At 39.9% G+C, this 18,961-nt stretch overlaps 1 protein-coding gene across 3 annotated transcripts; it reads right to left on the bottom strand.

Annotated features, from left to right (window-relative positions):
* Positions 1 to 59: 59 nt before the first annotated feature.
* Positions 60 to 17,762, bottom strand: LOC106932155 (ATP-dependent RNA helicase DDX3X-like). Of its 3 annotated transcripts, none has more exons than XM_015010711.2 (20): positions 17,412 to 17,762; positions 15,922 to 15,973; positions 15,324 to 15,371; positions 15,063 to 15,122; positions 14,589 to 14,774; positions 14,377 to 14,479; positions 14,176 to 14,289; positions 13,570 to 13,669; positions 13,343 to 13,478; positions 13,157 to 13,254; positions 10,119 to 10,217; positions 9,880 to 10,040; positions 9,638 to 9,782; positions 9,337 to 9,481; positions 8,808 to 8,858; positions 7,416 to 7,597; positions 7,217 to 7,334; positions 6,972 to 7,125; positions 6,768 to 6,892; positions 60 to 6,695 (listed from the first exon to the last, which is right to left on the bottom strand). In XM_015010711.2, exons 1-20 carry the CDS (start codon positions 17,454 to 17,456, stop codon positions 6,616 to 6,618), a joined length of 2,202 nt encoding a protein of 733 aa, XP_014866197.1. In that variant the 5' UTR covers positions 17,457 to 17,762; the 3' UTR covers positions 60 to 6,615. The 3 variants fall into 3 exon arrangements, with proteins under 3 accessions (XP_014866197.1, XP_014866198.1, XP_014866199.1); XM_015010712.2 differs by having other exon boundaries at positions 15,931 to 15,973; XM_015010713.2 differs by lacking the exon at positions 8,808 to 8,858 and having other exon boundaries at positions 17,412 to 17,761.
* Between the last annotated feature and the right edge of the window lie 1,199 nt (positions 17,763 to 18,961).

Genomic DNA, 18,961 nt, shown 5'->3' with positions numbered 1-18,961 from the left:
TCTTGTGCTTATCAGGGTGTTTAAAGGTGATGACAGGAAGAAACCAACCCAGACACTGATCACATCTGCAAATCCAAACCTTTAATTGTGGTAAAATCGGAATAGTTGCACAGATTATTTTTTTTTTGTTTGTTTTTTTCTTTTTTTCGTGCAGTGCTCTTCGTGCACACTTGCTAAACTAATACATAAAGCAAATACTAACTACCAGGCTGGTGCTTCTGCTAGATCACGTCGAGCGGTCTGGCCAATCAGTGATGAAGACAGCACTGGACTCCCAAAGTCTCTTAAATCCACCCGCTAAAACAACAGTCATTCAGAAACACACCTCCACTTTTTTATTATTTAGATTGCAGTCTTTTTTTAAACAGAGAAAGTCACAACAAGGTTGTTTTTGTGCAATTAGTTTGCTCAAAAAAAAAAAGGAACAAAAAAAAAAAAAACATTTTAAAAAAAGTCAATTTTTTTTTCCTGACTGGCCAGAAACTCTCCTGTGACAGCATCAATGCACTTGTTGCCTGAAAATATGCAAATCACAACAACGTAGCAATAGAACCACAGTCAATTCTGCGTGATGGAGACTTTAAAGACGGCCACTTGCCAAACATTCACAACAAGGGTATTAACAAGGAGAGGGAGAAGGGGAGTTACGATTCCAAAATAATAATAATAAAAAAAAAGTCACTAAAAAGTAAAACTGACTTGAAGAGAATCTGGATACTTTTTTTGTACTGCATGTTACTTTTTTCTTATTTTATTTATTTTTTTACAAAATGGTCTTTAATCATAACATTTTATTATTTTTAATCCAAACCTTGGCATATTTGGAACTTATTCAAATCCGTTTGCCAATCGGAGATCGTTTTATGCTAATATTAGCGACGGAGCCTGTCGCACAAACAGGTTTATGGATCATAAATATGACTTAAGGTAACCTGTGCGGGGTGTTTCACTTCATATGTCACGGTAACGTGTAACACGACCACCAGTGCTTCACTTAGACGCGGTACTTGAAACAATTTCGACTCTATCAACAATGGAGGATATTTTGTGTTTAGAATTTTTGTGATTACAATAAAGAGGCCCTGGCCAAGACTTTTAATATTAACAGATGGTGATGGTAATAAATTAACACTTTGGTTTTAGGGTGAGCCTGAAGGAAAAAGTAAAGGGATTTCTTCGGAGGGACCTGAACGCCTCACAGGCTCCCATTTTAAATATGGAAATAATAAACCAGAGTGATTTTGGTACTCTTCAAAAGAAAGCACAAACCAGCACTTCCTGTTACAGTGACATAATGAGTGTGAAACCCCCACTCATTGCATCTTTATTTATTTTTTTAACATTAAAAAGCTCACACTACCCCAGAAAAATAGAGATTTCTTTTTTTTTTTGTTTCCACTCATACCAATGACATTCAACATTCAAGTGCCAGTGTTTTTGTTTACTGTCTTTTGGTCAAGTCACTTTGTAAAACATCAACTTTATGTATTTAGGCTTACAAAAATAAACATATCGCCCCAAAAATGCTTGATAAATTACACAAACTAGCAGCGAAAGTAGACTCAGGAACGCGGCAAAACAGTTGAATCCTACACTTGCTGTTGACTAGAGCTCCACCTGGTCCCATGAAAAAGAACAACAACAAAAACAAAGAAAATAAAAAGTTAAAGTAAAAACGGTTTCCTATCTGGAAGGACCTTTCCTTACAACAAACACAAACCACATGAAACTGTGGGCAAACCTCGCCTGGCTGTGCTACACGACGGATACCTTCAGTCGGAAAACCTCTCAGAGGCGTGAAGGACGTGTGCTACATAAGACTCAACACAAACGAGCTTTAACCAAACAGTATTTTCTGCAAAACTCTGTTGGCGATTTAAAGTCATTTTACAACAGGGAGGCCTGCAGGCCGCAGCAATGGGAGCATAGCACCATTAATTGTTCTTCATGTCTTTTAAAAAGAAAAGCACTCCTGCGAATAACTTAGAGAGCACAGAGTCATCAGCGTAAATGATGAGCGCGTCAGGAACAAACAGCCTTCTGCTCCTTTAGGGCTGGGTATTCACCACTAATATAAGGCATCGATGGGTTTTAGAAACGACAATAAAAAATTAAAGTGCTGGATTTGGAAATGAGAAGGGTTTTAGTCAAAAAAAAGAAAAAGGACAGAGTAGAGTGTGCTTGAAATGATCTGGATAAATTAGCTATATTCATATCTTACGCGCGCACTCGGTAACAGGGTGTGGGGGGAGGAAATAAATGCCTACAATGGATTCTGCATAGGTACAGGTCAAGAGTAAACTCACAATACTTGTACATGTTGCAATAACTGCAGTTAGCATGTTAGCATGCTAGCAGTTTCAAATTAGCAAGCAATACAACACGGGATTTGCAGGTGTTTAAATCTTTTAAAGTGCTAGACGTGTCGGTAGTAGTGCCGTAAACGATAGCGAGCCACTAAGAGTCGGCCTTGTACGACTCCGATTGGGACTATAAAGAAGAATGACCAAAAGTTCCTGAAGAAACGTGTCTAGAAAGCCAAGAATCTGTTCAAGATGGAACCATTAATGGCATAAAATAATTTTGCACGCTTGAGCAGCACCAGAATTAATTTGTGCCTGATTTGCGTCTGAAAGAGCTTGTGCCAAATGGCTGCTTCATCGTAGCGCGAGTGCAAAACCTACCAGTACTGAAATTCATTGAACTTTGTCAAGTGGCGACACAAAGAAACTCATTTATTATTTTTGTACAAAAAGGCATTAAATGAGGCCCACCAGCTTTGAAGATGGCGAGCTCTCTAAATGCCCCTCTGGTTGTTGCGATCGTACCATGAGGTAGTCAATCTGACATTCACATGCAGAGAAATAACATTTACACACCTACAGTTTCATATTGAGAGAGCAATAGTTTGGACGTCGTATCCAACTGAAAACATACCCAGCCCTAACCAATGTGTGAGTCAGTAATTCAGTCATTACAAGGCACTATGCACATTTTGGAAAGTGGACAGTCCGTTAGCACGCAGCGTGCTAACAGTTTTATTTAAATGTAGCAAAATAATAATAAAAAAAAGTTTGAAACTAAAAAAATCAAGAAATCTGAGTACATAATCTGAGCAAGCAACAGAACCTTATTTCACTTTGGTAGAAATTTGAGTGCCAAGCAGAATTAAGGTTTGAGATTCGGGGCACAGTGGTAGTGAAGCATTGCTCTAGCTTGATTTATTTGGTAAATGCAACTAACAGTGAATTTTTGCTCATGAGACGCACATGCATTGCATATCCGACTTCTATTGGACAGGAGTGGCCTATAAACATAAACGCTAAACATTTAACTCCCACTGTTTACAATTTAAATTAAAAAAAAAAGCGTATATCAAAACATGCAGCTGCCAACAAAGTGCTTTTTCCTTCATTGCCCCCTAGTGGTCAGTAGAAGGCACAGCAGTTTCTAGAACCTGCACTGTACTCAATCAGGGGACGTGATCCAAGCATTAAAACAGTAACAGAAGTTTAAAGAACGTCTGCTTGGATGCAGCAGCCGCTTTGGATTCAAGTAACAAACACCAACGGTATCCCTACTCCGACAGTAAATATATCAACAGTAACACCGCTCACAGCAAGGTCAAAGTTCGAGGTTGGTAGGATATTTCCAACAGCTCAATAGTGGTTCAGTTCTGGGAATTTCATTGTTGTGGAAGACAAGGGTCGAAGTCGGGCAGCTGCATGACAAAACTTCTGCATGTCGAGGTGGCGGCTAAATGACTGGACATGCAACGGGAAGAGTTCTGTTCACGCGGGTTATCTTAAACTTGATTGTCATTAGCAACTTATTGTACCTTTACGGATTCTATCTTGGTGCTGGTTATTTGCTGAAGAAATTTAAAATGGAGACTATCAACCATTGCTGCAAGAAAAACAAAACCCTGATAGGCTAAAAACATCAGAGCATACCAAGTGATCGGCGCTCTTAATTTAATCAGACTTCATTAAGGTCCATTTATCTTTGATGAATGAAGCCGAGAATGCAACTTAAATTTGTTTTTTTGTTTGTTTGTTTTTTTATTTAATAAGTGGATATAAAGAGCAACCAATAAGACACGGCGGAGTGCGACGTTGCATCCTGTAACGGCTGTCCTCTATTCTCAGTGGAAAACTCTTCGTTTATCGTGATAAAGCCAACTAGTTTCCATTACATCCCGGCAGAGCAGATGTGAGGGAACTGGAGCTAAAGAATTACACGTTTAAAAGAAACTGTAGAAAAATAAGACAAAAATAAAAACAAAACATGTCTGGTGTTTATCACTAAAGCCTGCTTTAGATTTAGAGCAGTCTGCTCTGCATTTTTAACTCCTTGACCAAAAAAACAACAACACTTGCATATGTTTTATTGTCTTGGTCCGGCTTTGTCAGAGGCAGTGGGCAATTTAAGAAGTTATGAGCGCAAATTAACGAGTTATACTGCTGGAAACGTTACTCATCTCCGTCTACTGCAGCTCTGAACAAAGCTTCCCAGACGCAGTCTGGTCCATGTTGAGTGATCCGAGTTTTACACGCCTCTAATCCGTCACATTTTCTGTGGAAATCCCTCTGGTTTCGCTTTAAGTTTTCAACTATTTACATGTTTTTGTTTTTTTTAAATCAAGTAAACGAAGTGCAGATAATGTCGGTGCAGAGTCGGCTTTCTCCTTGAGATTTCCTTCTGCGACAGAGCCAAGCAGGACTTCCCCGGGAATGCCGCTTTTCCACCAGCACATTTTAGCAGCTCTGGTTCAGACTGCTTTAACTTTGCCAGTTAAAGCAGGGTTAAGGTTTAGTGGATAATTAAATAGAAAAAAAAAAGCCTCAAAAACAAGGTGAGGATGTTTTTAACCAGGTGGTACCTCTATAAGACGGTGGAAAGATGTAAACCAAGTAGCTTAGTTTGGACAAAAAGTCAGTAAGGTATGTACTCCCTTTGTGGCTATAATGTGCTCTGGAAATGCAGCATTTCGTCATCTGGAAGCCCCAGTTGTCACTACAGTAAAAAAAAGAAAATATAAATTCCAACGCTTTACCTCAACAGATTTGAAGGACCAAAGTAATTAAAAAAAAATAATAAAAAACTGGAAAGATTTATTGAAGAGAAGGCTTTTTGTTTAACTCTCCAGGATAGAGTGAGCATGTTTTTTTTTCCTTTAACTTACTTTAGAGAGTTGCAGGAAGATTTTAAGAACTAAGACTGAGGTTTGAGGTGGAAGCAGATTCGGTTTCCCAAAAGCTTGGCGGCACCAAGAGTCGGACAAAGAAAAACGATTTTGGTTGTTCGAGTCTCGTTTGTTTGACTTGGAGACTCCTGGATCAGTTTTTACTAACAGTTAATGACGCCAGAGGAGTTGAGGGTGACAATTAGTGACAAAGGCTGTGGGAAACCAAGCTGCTAGCTCAAGTTTGAGCTCTGGATTTGACGTGAAAAAAAAAAGTATTTTTCCCCCTCAAAAAAACCTACAACCAAGCTGAGAAAAAGTTCAACTGTCTCTACAGAGGTTATAAGCTTCAGGGAAAAACAGCTCATTTGGTGATTTTTTTTTTTTACACCTCTAAGAGGACATGAGGAGTTTCAGATTTCCTCGTTACGTCCGTTTTAGTTTTCATTTTGTGTTTTTTTTTTTTTTTTGCCAAGGTTTGATTTAGTTCAAGCCTAGTTTGTCTCCGTCCAAACGGGAATGAAGAAGTGCGCGTTTAAACCCACACATGACATTAAATACAGTAACCTTTAAAAACTATACTTGCAGCCAGTTAGGTATTATAGTGAGAAAAGCAACATACATAGAGTTTAAATTCTTAAAGGCACAGTACAGAAACAAAAAGATTCTCTACATTGTTGGTTGGAGTTGAAGAAATCAAGTTTTAACAAGCGCCATCTAGTGGGCAAAACTGACGTTTCACTGGTTGAGGGGGGGTTAGGTGGGTTCAGTTTGTCGTTTTCTTCAGCAGACGTCAGTAACTCAAAAATCGATACTTTAAAAAGTGAAAAACTCCAGGTTAGAAATGAAGGAGAACACAAAGTTCCTATGTCGGATATTTTGCCTTGCCGTCTCGCCCAGCTCCGCATTTTACAAAATTTTTGGCCGGTGATTTACAACATGGCCATGCGCTTAAATACAAAGTTACACAGGGAGCCTGCCTGACTGGTAAACATGAAGCTAAAACTCAAATCTAAAGGTCACAAAAATAAAATAAAAAAAAAGGATGTAGCCCTGCCTATAAATGTCCGTAAATCGTCCTACAATAGGGGCTTTGAGAACAACTCGAACTTTGTTAGGAAGCAACAAAACAAAATTCAAGAATCCTTTATAAAAGTGGCCAACTTTACCAGGAGAGATCAAGAACGTAAAGGGAACAAAATGAAGATGGAAAGCACGAGAGAATCTAAAGCTAATAAAAGACATGACTGACTGGGACTAGAAGGAGGGGATATATAAATGAGTATAAATAGTTTAATAACATGCATGTAGGTTCCAGGGAATAGTAGAGGTGACGAGACGGATGGGATGTGGATGACATGGTTGGGGAGAAACGATGGAAAAGGAGTTAAAGGAGGAAAGAAAGATGAGTAGAGAGGGAATGGAGACACCTAGTTGCCCCACCAGTCCACTTGAGAGTGGGAGTAATTCCCTCCGTAGCCGTCGCTTGTGTAGAAGTTGCCGAAACCACCTGCAGATGTGAACAAACCTTATTCACCTGTGTGTCGTTTAATCTCTGTATAAACGCCGCAACATTCTCTACCTCCTCCGAAGCCACGGTTTCCTCCGTGTCCCTGCTGGTTGCGTCCTCCCCGCCCCCCGAACCCTCCGGCGTTGCCCCCGGCAGCTGTCTGGCGGTAATCCCGAGCTCCGAAACCACCAGAGAACCTGTCGACGACGTGGAATTCAGCACAATTTTCTGACGATGTTATTACAAAACGATGCCAGGACAGTAGCTGATCCGAACCTCTTAGAGCGCCCCCTGTTGCTACTCTTGTGCTGGTGTTCATAGGCCAGGCTCTCCAGCCATGAAGGAACCTCCTGTTTAGCCTCTACCAGGATATCCAGCAGGTCCTTTGTGATGTTCCCGTTTTTGTCGTTGAAGAATGACGTGGCCAGCCCTGCGGAGAACAGACAGCATGCAGATTCGTCAGAATCTGTCGTTTGTCAGCTGGAGCTGCAGCGAATCGGTTTTCAGAGCCGCTCACTGACCCAGGTTTCCGACTCGCCCCGTACGTCCGATGCGGTGGACGTACTCCTCTATGTCGCTTGGAAGGTCGAAGTTGATAACATGTTTCACGTTGGAGATGTCCAGACCTCGAGCTGCAACCTGGCCAACACGAGAATATTTAGATTATAACCCTGCAGTGCGCTCTCACTCCTTGAAAGCAGGTTTTGTTGTTCTACTGACCGCCGTGGCGACAAGGATGGGGCACTTTCCCGATCTGAACTGGTTCAGTGCCTCCTCGCGGTCTCTCTGGGAGCGGTCGCCATGGATACTGGTGCAGGCGTAGCCCTCCCGGTACAGGAAGTCCTCCAAGGCGTCGGCTCCTTTCTTGGTCTCCACGAAGACGAGGGTAAGGGAGTCTTTACCTGGTCAGCAAAGACAAAAACAAATGAGTTAAAAACTAGAATTGAACTTAAGGTGCCGGGAGAGATTAATGTAAATTAAACAGAACTTCAAGTCTGATGTAACATAAAGCAGACCTTGAGCTTCAGAACTGTGGGCCAGCATTCATAAAGGAAACAAAAACATCTGGCGGTGATGTGGAAAAATGTTGCTGTGAAAGACTTGAGCTCAAAGTCACAAGTGAACTTTGGATCAATTAAATGCATCACACCGCTAATGACAGAGGTCCAACACGTTTCATGTCGAGGTTCTGTCCTCTTCGAGAGTCTCCAGGATATTTTTAGCCCATTTTATATCGCATGGGTATGAAAGTCTACTGAAGTCATTTCAGATTGACTACAGTGGTCAGGTTTTAGATATGAAACCTGCTAAAAACCACCAGACGGATACATGATGGACCAAAGAATGGATGAAAACCAAATGGTGGACAAACGACTGGGCAGAAGACCAGAGACAGGTTTATGATTGAAGAGATACACAAATGCATGAAGGACCAAGGGACAACAAACACAGAATGGACAAAAGAATTGTTAATGACAACTGGTTTCATCTTTTAGACAAGAGAATGCAAATTAACATTTGGAAACAAAGATTTCACATTATGGCTTTGTTCCCCATATTTTTTTTTTTTCTCCAAACGTCGAAAAACTGAATTCTATGTTTTTCGGAGCCCTGCCAGATGAGGGTCTCCCAGTCTGTGGTGTGATACATACAGGCTTGCTGAGTAATACTGAGTAATGCTTTTTTATAAACAAAAGCAAGAAAAAGATGTGCAGATCAAAAATAATGTAGGAGTTTTCATGCAGGAACCATTAAAGCCATTGATGGCAAGACTTGGTCCAAAGTGCTGAAGGTTTTCTCCACTAAAAATCACTCGTTTGCCTAAAATGACCCCCACTCAGCAGCAAGGAACCATCATCATGACCAGATTCTCTCCATCAAGGTTACAGGTCTGACATGAAGGAACCACAGAAACACGCAGTGCATAAAGATGCTACAACATCTTTAAAAAAGGAAAACTGGCTTGTGTATTTCAGCACAAGATGGTACACAGAGCCGAAATTAAATGAAGAAACGTTTCTCCATCCACAAAAACATATATAATGGGGGTCAAGCAAACTTATACAAAACATGAAATGACAGATTTAGAAACGTCTTAAGTGTAGATCTTACCAGGTTTCTCTACGTTGTCTCCAGTATTGTCCTGTACCTCGTTGGGGATGACTTGGGATAAAACCACATCAAAGTTTTATAACTATTCCTAATCCGAGTCAGCGTTAATGCCTCAACTGCACTAAATTAATCAAAGAAAACACATTTTCTCCTCAACCGCAACAAAACCAACATCTTTGTCTGAATTTTATCTTAGCCACTTATGACTGAGTGAATGTTTCTATTATTAGAGATGTTACGAAGGGATAACGCGTGTAAAACAGAGTTGACAGTAAAAGTCGTGCTGGTTTGCTAAGACAAGACGTGCAACAATGCAATGGAGTGAGATGGGATAAATACGGCACGACTGCAAAAAGACATACAGCACAGTTTGTTTATGTGTGCTAGAAGAGGCAGAACGCTACGTTTAGACAGGTATGCAATCAGTTCAAAATGGTTTCTGAATATTTAGAGAAGAAATTAGAAAATCCTGCTGTGTTTAGTCCTACATCCTCATGCAAAACTTCCCTTCCTAATGAAGATCTCTAACCTGTAGCACTGAGCAGATCCAAGAGGAAAGATCTCTTATCGCTCTCTTCAACCCACACCACCTTCTGTGTGATGTTCTCTGAGGTGGAACCCACTCTGCCCACTGCCAGGAAGATGTAATCCTCCAGAAAATCCCTCGCCAGGATCTGCAGGGGAAGCAAAAGCGTTATTTCATCAGGCTACATTTTTTTTTTAAAAGGAACTTAATGTCTTGCTAGTTTCCTGTCCTGAAACGAACTCCGCTCTGACAGCCGTCCAGGAACTGGCAGGAGAGCTGGGAACTGGAGTCGCAACAAACACACCTGGATCTCTTTCGGAAACGTAGCGCTGAACATCAAGGTCTGTCTGATGCCTTTGTGCGGCATGGTGTCCTGCTCCACGATGCGTCTTATCTGTGGTTCAAAGCCCATGTCCAGCATGCGGTCCGCCTCATCTAGCACCAAGTAGCTAAAGCAAAAAAGAAAAAAAACAAGTTTGAGGAAGGGAAGCATCCAGAACGTCTTTCATCTTCCATTTCCATTTATTCCGTCGGGTCACATCTTACTTGCAGTAGTCCAGTCCGATCTTGCCTCTCTCCATCATGTCCACCAGTCTGCCAGGTGTTGCGACCAGCAGGTGGCAGCCTCTCTCCAGGTCTCTAATCTGCTGGCCAATGTCTGCCCCGCCGTACACCACACAGGGACGCACTCTGGAGCGGTACGAAAACTGCAACGCAAAACACAAGTCTCTCTTCATTTTCTACCTCTTGCCTCACTGTAATTTGTGAGCACAATGTTTACGTGCCTTCCTGGCTTCGTCATAGATCTGCAGTGCCAGTTCTCTGGTTGGGGCCAGCACCAGGGCGATGGGGTACTGCTTACGCCGGCCATACTTCCCATTTTCCTGGAACAATCATCACAGAACAGGAATGTCACATTCACATAGGGCTTCAATTTGTCCCACATAATGTCTTTTTTTATGCATTTAGTTTTTGCAAATATGATTTAATCAGCAAGAGTCAGAAATATATGCACCGCCCTAATTTTGGGGGATAAAAGTCATTATGTGAGACACAAATCAGTGGTTCTTGAGAACAGGGACAAAATAAGTTTTAATTTTCCCATATTTTTTTTTTATTATTTCTCAACCTTATGTATGCAAATATGACAAATAATGTTTTGGAAATGTAAAGATGCAAAGGTACAGGCTCCCAGTTGCAACATTTTAAAAAAATTTAATTTTTAATCGACCTGACTAGGGCTGAAACGATTCCTCGAATGATTCGAGTACCTCGATTACTAAAATTCCTCGAGGAAAATTTACCTGCCTCGAAGCTTCGTTAATTTATGTTTTATTATTTAGCGCACCGTGTTCCGGCCGGGACTTCATTTGCGTTGCGCGGAGCTCTCACTTCCGCCTCTGAGTTGTTAACAAAAGCTAAGTCTCAGCGGCATAAAGTCCAATCTTCAAGATTGACCCGTGGGGATTTTATTGATTGATGATAATGCCCGACTTTTTATCGTTTTTTGGGGAACCAATAAGCATCCTTAAAATGACTGGGGGAATGCCTGGAGTACGGCAGCATTTCTCCTCCGGGGCTGCTGGTTGAAAGCGAACAGCGGGAAGAGCGCTGAGGTGAGCGGATAGCCTGAACAGGGCGGGCGGGTGAGTAGCTGATGCTTACCGTGTAAATGTAGCTTTACCGACGAACCGCACAATAAATTTCATATCCCGGTCTGAAGAAACGGGTGGCGGAGCGCATCGTACATGGCTGGTAGATGAGTTTCTGAGTGTGACCAGTGAAGGTGTCGTAAATATCCCGTATTGCTTCCCCCCGTGTTCGTCCCCCGGTCTAACGGTTCGTCAGTCCGCTGGTCTATTTCCTCCCCATCTTACGTTCGTTCATTCGCCCTCTCCTCCCACTCCAGGCGGCATTTCCCGTATTTTCAAACCCAAAGCGTGACAGGTTAGGTGGCAAGGTGAGTTTAATTAATCTATTAAACTCACTGAAGATGAATACATGAACTAAAAGCTGGATTGTAGACATTTTTTATAAGCATATTTGTGAGCCTGCCTCTTTGTTATTAAATTCAATATAATTTCAGATTTTTCTATAACTTTTCTTCTGGTTAACTTAGAAAGTGAGCTATTATTGTTACAGGTTAGTTTTCTAAACTACAAAAAAGCAACTGTTAGGGATGCTCAAATATGGAAAATTGGACTGATATTGATATCTGATAGTAACACCGGTATTATGCCAGATTTACCAATATTTCATTTTATAATTTTTTTTTTATCCGATTACTCGATTGATCGTAAGAATAATCGATAGATTACTCGATTACTAAAATATTCGTTTACAACAGCCCTAGACCTGACCCAGAACTCTGTCATCACCATCTGACAAAATTAAATATAAAATGATTTTTAAAATACCCTATTGGTGATATTTTTACTCATTTTACAGACAAATGCTTCTCAAGAAACAAAATAAATATTTAAAACAAAAAACAACAAAAAGGCCATCTGACAGAGTTGACACAGAACTGAAGGTGGTGACAAACTAGTGAATAAAATGAAAAACTTGATACATGTGAAGTAATGCAATTCATGTAAAATACATTAAAATAAATTAATTGCACATTTAAGTGAGATTTGACAACAATTTCACTGAGTCAAAAACTCTGATGGAGTTGACATCTGACGGAGTTGACGAAAAGCCAAACTACCTCAATTTATATGATGTTACTCGGAAGGAGATCATATTGTAGCTCATCAGATCCATGAAATCTTTAGTTTACCAAAATTAAGCTTTTATTTCACAAAATTTCATCAAAGTTTTGTAAATTGTCAGTTATGGAGTTGACACATCATGGTTGTGACAAACAACTTAGGAATAAAACAGAAGAAAAAACTAAAGAATAACTTAAGCTAACCGGAGCTAACTAGCCCTCTAAGCAAAGGAAGAGAAAAGACAACGTCATGGGGTCCTCAGAAGTTCTGGTGCCCCCCAATAATGCCTGATTTTTTTACATTCTTTTCATGTCTGACGGTGTTGACAAAAACTAGGGACAAATTTCAATGGAGTTGGAAAATATATAAAAATTATTTTTAATTCAATTTATTGGTACGTTTATAGTTATTTATATGACTACTTATACTTAATTGTCATAATATATAATTTTGGTATTTCTTTAATTGTTTTAAACTATTATAAAGTGTTGAGTTCTGCTCCTGGACAAGGGCTTTTACAGGCATCATCCACCGACTACAATGTTTAAAATAAAAAAAAATTCAGCAAACACCAGGAAAATATACATTGTTGTGCTCACATGACCCAGGTTAGTTTAGTCAGATATTTGAAAAAATTATATTTTGTGTATATTTTATTAAAATTTTGTGCTTTATCCATAGGACCTGTTTTGTCCCAATTCTCAAGAGTCACTGAAATGCAAAGGGTCCATCCTGGAACTTTTGTATGCAAAAACCTAAAACGCGATTAGTTGCGTTCAAATTTTTTAACACTGCTTTCTTCCTTATTAAGCTTATATTTTACGGTCTATTGATGGTAGCCATGCTGCTTTGCAGTTTTTAAACACTCAGTGACAGATGGAACATCAAGGTTTGATCTTAAATAGAGCAGGAGTTTTTACTTTCCAAAGAAGTGGAGCATTATTCAGTAGTGTGGTCAGAGAGAGAAGCAGGGGGACTTTCTCCAGCGGTTACAAAAAGTCTGACAAGGTTTCTGTGGTCCAACTATACAGGAAGGCTCGTCACTATGGCTTTACATTCAAAGCTCAGTGAGTTTTTCATTTTAATGTGTGGAAACTCGCTTTTCTGACCTGTCCTGAGGCTTTGGCTGCGTTCAGAGCTTCTCCTGGTCCGTCTGTGTAGATCTGGCTGAGAATTGGAAGCAGGAACGCAGCTGTCTTTCCAGATCCTGACGACACAAGGTCAAATTTATCCAATATCACTGATTGGTATCTCAATCTAGTGCAGATCTTTGTCCTCTTTTGTGTTGTTGTTACCCGTCTGTGCGCAGGCCATCAGGTCTCTCTTGGATTTCACGATAGGAATGGCGTATTTCTGCACAGGCGTTGGTCTGGTGTAGCGGCTCAGAGCAATGTTGCCCATGATAATCTCACCCATGTCGACATCTTGGAACTGTTAGAACAGGAAGCGAGAGAATTACACGTGTCCAGATGTGGAAGGCTCCTGGTTGACGTCTGATTCGATGTGAGCGGCGGCGGCGTACACTCTCGATGTGGTGAGGGGAGTTTTGTCCTGTAGCCTCAACGGGAATGTCGTCGTATTTCTCAAAGTTGATCCCGGTGTTGCTGCCGGAGAACAGCTCACTGCAGAGACGGGGACCAGACTGGTCTCAGAAAAACATTCACATACCTTTAAACCTTTCTACAGCTGAGCTTGTACAACTCAGCTTAGCTCAGCAACTGGACATTTCCACAAGACGACAATAAGTAGTCGTTAAAAAAAAAAAAAAAAAAAGATGGAGCATCATGTTTTTTAAATGACTTATGACATCAACAAACTTATTCACATGTGATTTCAATTGTGTTTATCGAATGGAAAATTGCAAAATTGTGTTTTTTCCAACATTATGGGAATAATGACAAAGTCTTGCATTTGTAATGTAAATACAGTTGGTGTCTTTGGTGAAATAGTTACAGTCAAAGCAGTATTCACGAGTACTAGGAGGTAGTTTAATATTGAGCTATAAAATGAAGGTGCTCGATTCTCCCCACTTAAAAAAAACAAAACAAAACAAAACCAAAAAAACTTGGTGTTGCCACCAGGTACACCTTCCCTCCCACAGGAAGTGTAGTTGTTAGTGCAGACTCACTGTTCCAGGCGTTCGTTACGCGGCAGCGGCTTGGACCAGTCGCCATCGTCCCTGGACTCCTCCACCCAGCGGCTGTTTCCTCCTCCGCCACCACCGAATCCACCGTGATCGAACCTGAGCACCGGGAACAAATTGGAACGTTGACCCTTTTGGGTTTTCTGATCCGCTCACGGTGTGTTCGAAAGTGGCTGCGTTGCCTACCTTCCTCTGTTGGCGTTGCCTCTGTCGTTGAAGAACGCAGACTTCCCTCGGTTGTTGCCAAAGCTGCTATAGGCCTCTTTGGCTGTGTTCCAGCCACCGGCATCTAACAAGAGACATGACGCAAAAACAATCAGAAGAATTTCCCATGGAAACGTTTCAACTCTACGTATTAAGAAAGCCGATTTCTGCGACACGGCTGGTGTCGAACCAACCGAAGTTTATGGGTTGCGCGGGGTTAATGGGGTTGAACGCCCCGCCCCTGTTGCCACGGTAACCGCCTCCCGCAACACCGCCTCGCCCACGCTCCATGCGTGGCGGGCCACGGTTGAACGAGTTGCCGGTCATGCGGTTGTCATGGTAGCCGTTGACAAAGTTGTTGCGCCCTGCGTCCCAACCGTCTGAGGGGAGAGAGAAAGAGGGGGGGGGGGAATTGAGGAACATTGCAACAAATACTGCATCAGTAGGATTATAAACAGAGGGAATACTCATCAAAAAAATGGTAAAGTTGAAATTATTTTTAGTATTTCGACAAGTTAGATACAGATTAAGTAAATTGACAGAAGAAAATGTGAGATTTTCTTCAAGTTCTGCATCATCGGGTGAAATCTAAAGATAATTTCACTTGGCCTGCAGCTTATGTTTGCTACGACACATTTGTGATGAGGTCAACAGTCAGAGTTACTCACAGTTTGCTGCAGGTGCTATGGTGTACCCCCCCGGTCGTCCAGCAGCAAAAGCATTTCCCACTGCACACGACAAGTTGGGTTTTTATATTGCGCTTATGGTCAGTAAAAAAACATTTCAACAACCACAAAGATTTCCTGCCGTTTTACACAAAAACCTACAAAATCAATGCTTACTAAAAAGGTTAATTCATACTAATGTGACAACCGGCGCTGACAAAACGCGAGGGTAACACACTCCTGCGTAACTCCTGCTTTTCTCACCGTTCTTGGATGCGTCTTTGTTCCGTAAATGTGGAGGAATGTATCGCCCTGGACAAACACAATCACAAAGCATTGTTTACGAGCACATGCTGTTACTTTCGGTAGATAAAGAAAGTTTTTACACCCCTGCTAGCTTGCCAGGTTTTGTAATATAAAAAGAGAAGACCATTGCGAATCGGTTCTGAACTTCCATCCATGTAAGCTGTACAACGCAAGTCTTTTAGAGCGGAATAAACAATTAGACTACGATAGGACGTGTAGATATTTACAAACAGGAAACGGGTCTGTTCAGAATTAAGCACCCGATTTAAACTCATTAAATAGGAGTAACACCAAATAATGTTTGGTTATTCAAGTTGGCTTTTAAACTTAACTATTGCCATTACAAAAAACAGTCCTTATACAATCAAAAATGTTACTATAAATATGCTTAATCTGTTTATTATTTACCGTTAGTAAATCCTGAACTGCAAAGTATACATTTATTTTCCAAATACAGCACCTACTAAAATTAATCTGAGACACAAGTCAACTTTTGGGACGGAGTTTGTTGAAATAAAAAGCAGAGAATGGCAACAAAAACATGTCTACGTCTTACTGTTAGTACCTCCGCCTTGTCCATCTGGAGCACTCAAGTCTAGGACAGCGAGCTGGAGAACCAGAACAGAAACACATGAGCGCGTTACACAACCAAAAACACTACAAACTGAAATGTTGAGGACCAAACGAAAAAAAAACAACAACAACAAAAAACAACTAAGAACTATTAAATGTAGACATGCTCGCAGATTGTCAATCAAACTTTTATTTCATTATTCAGATTTGGTGACAATGCAATAAAAGCTTCAAAATATAACACATTTAATTGTGATTAAGTCTAACTATATACAAAATTAGACCAATTTTGTAACTATTGGGCTTCAAAATTCATCAGAAATGTGGATATGAAAGTTTGTACAAAGTGAAAGTAGTAAAGTACAAAATAATGGGAAAATTTTATTTAGACAGTTTCTACACTGCATATTTGTGTTCACTATTAAAATATTCACTTAGACTTTGAGCAAAAAACATGCTTTGCACTTATGCACATTAAAATTATACGTTTTCTTACTAATTTTAGTGTTTAAGTTCGTTAATTCCATCACATTCAAAATATGGAAAATATACAAGTATAGCTTTTACCTTAAATTAAACTTATTGTAAGCAATATTTTGCAAACTCTCTCCAAATAAACTTATTACACACAGTTCATTCAATTAAAAAAAGCATATTTTAAAATAGACTGAAAAAACTGCATCAATCTCATTGCTGCTGCAGGATAATAGAGGTTTATCTATTCATTTGCTTTTGCAGAGACGAGGATGACACTCTGAACAAATTGTTCCCAGTGCAGCTTTTTATTTATTTTGCATCCTTACAAGTGTTGAAAATGTGCATATTTGTTAACAAAAACATTTCGAGGGCTTTTTATAATCAAAATATCATTTAAGTACATGCAGTACTTTTCTGTTGCTATCCAAACTGCCTGACCAGACAGCTACGTTTTTGATGACGCAGAAGAAATTTACTGAACGGGTAAATACCATCAAGAACACCATACTGGTTATAGTTTTAGTAACCAGGGTTTCGGGTGTAAAAGCCCGCATTGTTTATTTGCAAGGCTCACTTTAGCTGTATTTTCTCGTACCTCCGTTTTATCACTGTATTAAGCTGCAAGACAAAACGCAGTGAACATAATAGTTCAAAAGGTGCGTTGAATATGTTCAACACGGAGAAGCTGATTCGGTTAGAGTGATGCTTGGCTTCGCAAAAACAAGCATTTTTCTTCAATGAGAAAACCTGAAATACTACATTCATTTTAATTATTGGTTTTATACAATATAAAGATAGAGCACAGATAAATTCAGAGTTGTGGATAAGTGTCTGAGCGGAGTCTCTTCCGAGTGAAAGATTCAAACGCACCCCAAGCTAGTTAGCACGATAGCATCTCGCTAACGGCACCAGGCTAGCCGGCAAGCTAATGTTTATCCTCGCTGCTGTCCCACTTTCCAAGAACCACTTCTGACACACCAAACTGACACAGCTTACCTGCTGCTCTAGACCGTGGGCATTTTCGACGGCCACATGACTCATAACTATTGAATATGGAGGAAAAATGTTGGCGTTGAAAAAAGGACCTCTTTGTTTGCCGGGTTTTGATGTTTTGTTTTGGCTTCTTTGCCTCTAGCCTGTTTCTGTGGTTACGGCTAGTTGACACTTATTTCATTTGCTTACTGTTTCTATTTAACTCTGCAAAAATGCTGCTGTTGAATTTGAAGTGATGGTAAATTCCTCTATTTAGGCGTCAAGGGTTGATACTTGATGCAAACCCAGCTGCGTCGGTTTGTTCTTCAGCTGAGGCAGAGAAGAAGCAGTCCGGGGTCGGTCAAGCGAGCAGCCTTAAAACATACATACACATCCGGTACTTTCAAAATAAAATGAGATAAATGTAAAAAAATATATCTATTGTGAAAAAGCAAATGATGTAAATTAGTCAGTTAATTATACAATTAACATAATAATGGCATTAGCTATAATTAACTTAAATATATTTGCTTTGTTTAAAAGTATCTGGCTTCTATGCTTCTTGTTTATCTCTAAATGCAGCCGACTTGACAACACATCCAAAATGTTATTTTTTTTTCTAGAAATCGCGAGATTTGAAAGAGTTGTTCTCGCGATATTAACCACTTAAAAGGAGATCTTGATTAGGCAATTTGTAAAAATTGAATCCAATCAAATCGGTGTAAATATATATATTTATATATATATGGAACGATGAATTCATAATTAAATTTGTGTGTTTTCATTAACTTCTCCAGTAGTTAAAAGATTGACAGATATATTAATATTTTCCCTTTAAAATACACATTAGAAGTTGTTGAATTAAGGATGTGGTTTGATACACTAAAGATTAACCGACTTTGTTTTGGTTTGGAATTTGTGATGTAGCTTTTTTTTTTTTTGCAGCACATTATGGCATTCTTCTCCAAGACCTAATTTTAAGCATAAAAGAGAAACATTTTGTGCCTCGATTTGATACTGAGACAATTTTCTGTATTTAATATGGACCCTCTTATGCTCTAAGTCTTCTAAAGGTTTTCCAACTTAAGACATAGTCATAGCGTCTTGAAAATTGAGTCAGATTGTTACTTATGAGATCTCAGTGTTTATCAATCACAATATCTTACTGTTGCTTCCTATTGAAGCTTCTAAATTGCTGCACCTCACTTCCAGAAAAAAAATAACTGAAACTCACCATGTTTCAGGTTTTGCTACTCATTGCATGAAATCAAACTGTCAGCAAAAAAAGTGTATTTTCTTAGAATCATGGAGACTGGAAATAAACTGTGTGGGTTTGACATGTTAAAATCAGAGAAAGATTCAACAGGAAACTGTGTTTCTGTTTAAATGGCATGAGATTGAACGTAACTCAGTGGTCTGCCTTGATGAGTTCTGCTAACAACAGAACTAAATGGGTCAGATAATGGCCTCCAACCCAACTTGGTTGATCTTTTATAAATGTAAATGCACACACTAGCTTAGTAATTTCCTAAGCAGCACCTGTAAAGCAAATGTTCAGATGTGTTACTTTTCCT

This window comes from Poecilia mexicana, unplaced genomic scaffold (assembly GCF_051168715.1).
Source record: "Poecilia mexicana isolate PSO_F unplaced genomic scaffold, ASM5116871v1 scaffold_2, whole genome shotgun sequence".
Lineage (NCBI taxonomy): Eukaryota > Metazoa > Chordata > Actinopteri > Cyprinodontiformes > Poeciliidae > Poecilia > Poecilia mexicana.
Note: the sequence above shows the minus strand (reverse complement) of the source record. Positions and strands in the feature narration are given on the sequence as shown.

Bases quoted from the DNA above. Each gene is read 5' to 3' on its own strand.
- LOC106932155 (XM_015010711.2), bottom strand. From the start codon at position 17,456: ATGAGTCATGTGGCCGTCGAAAATGCCCACGGTCTAGAGCAGCAG. The intron at 14,480-14,588 runs GTTGGTTCGACA...GTCTCTTGTTAG, and splicing joins CGCGCAACCCATAAACTTCG to ATGCCGGTGGCTGGAACACA. The intron at 13,670-14,175 runs GTGAGTCTGCAC...CCGTCTCTGCAG, and splicing joins CGTAACGAACGCCTGGAACA to TGAGCTGTTCTCCGGCAGCA.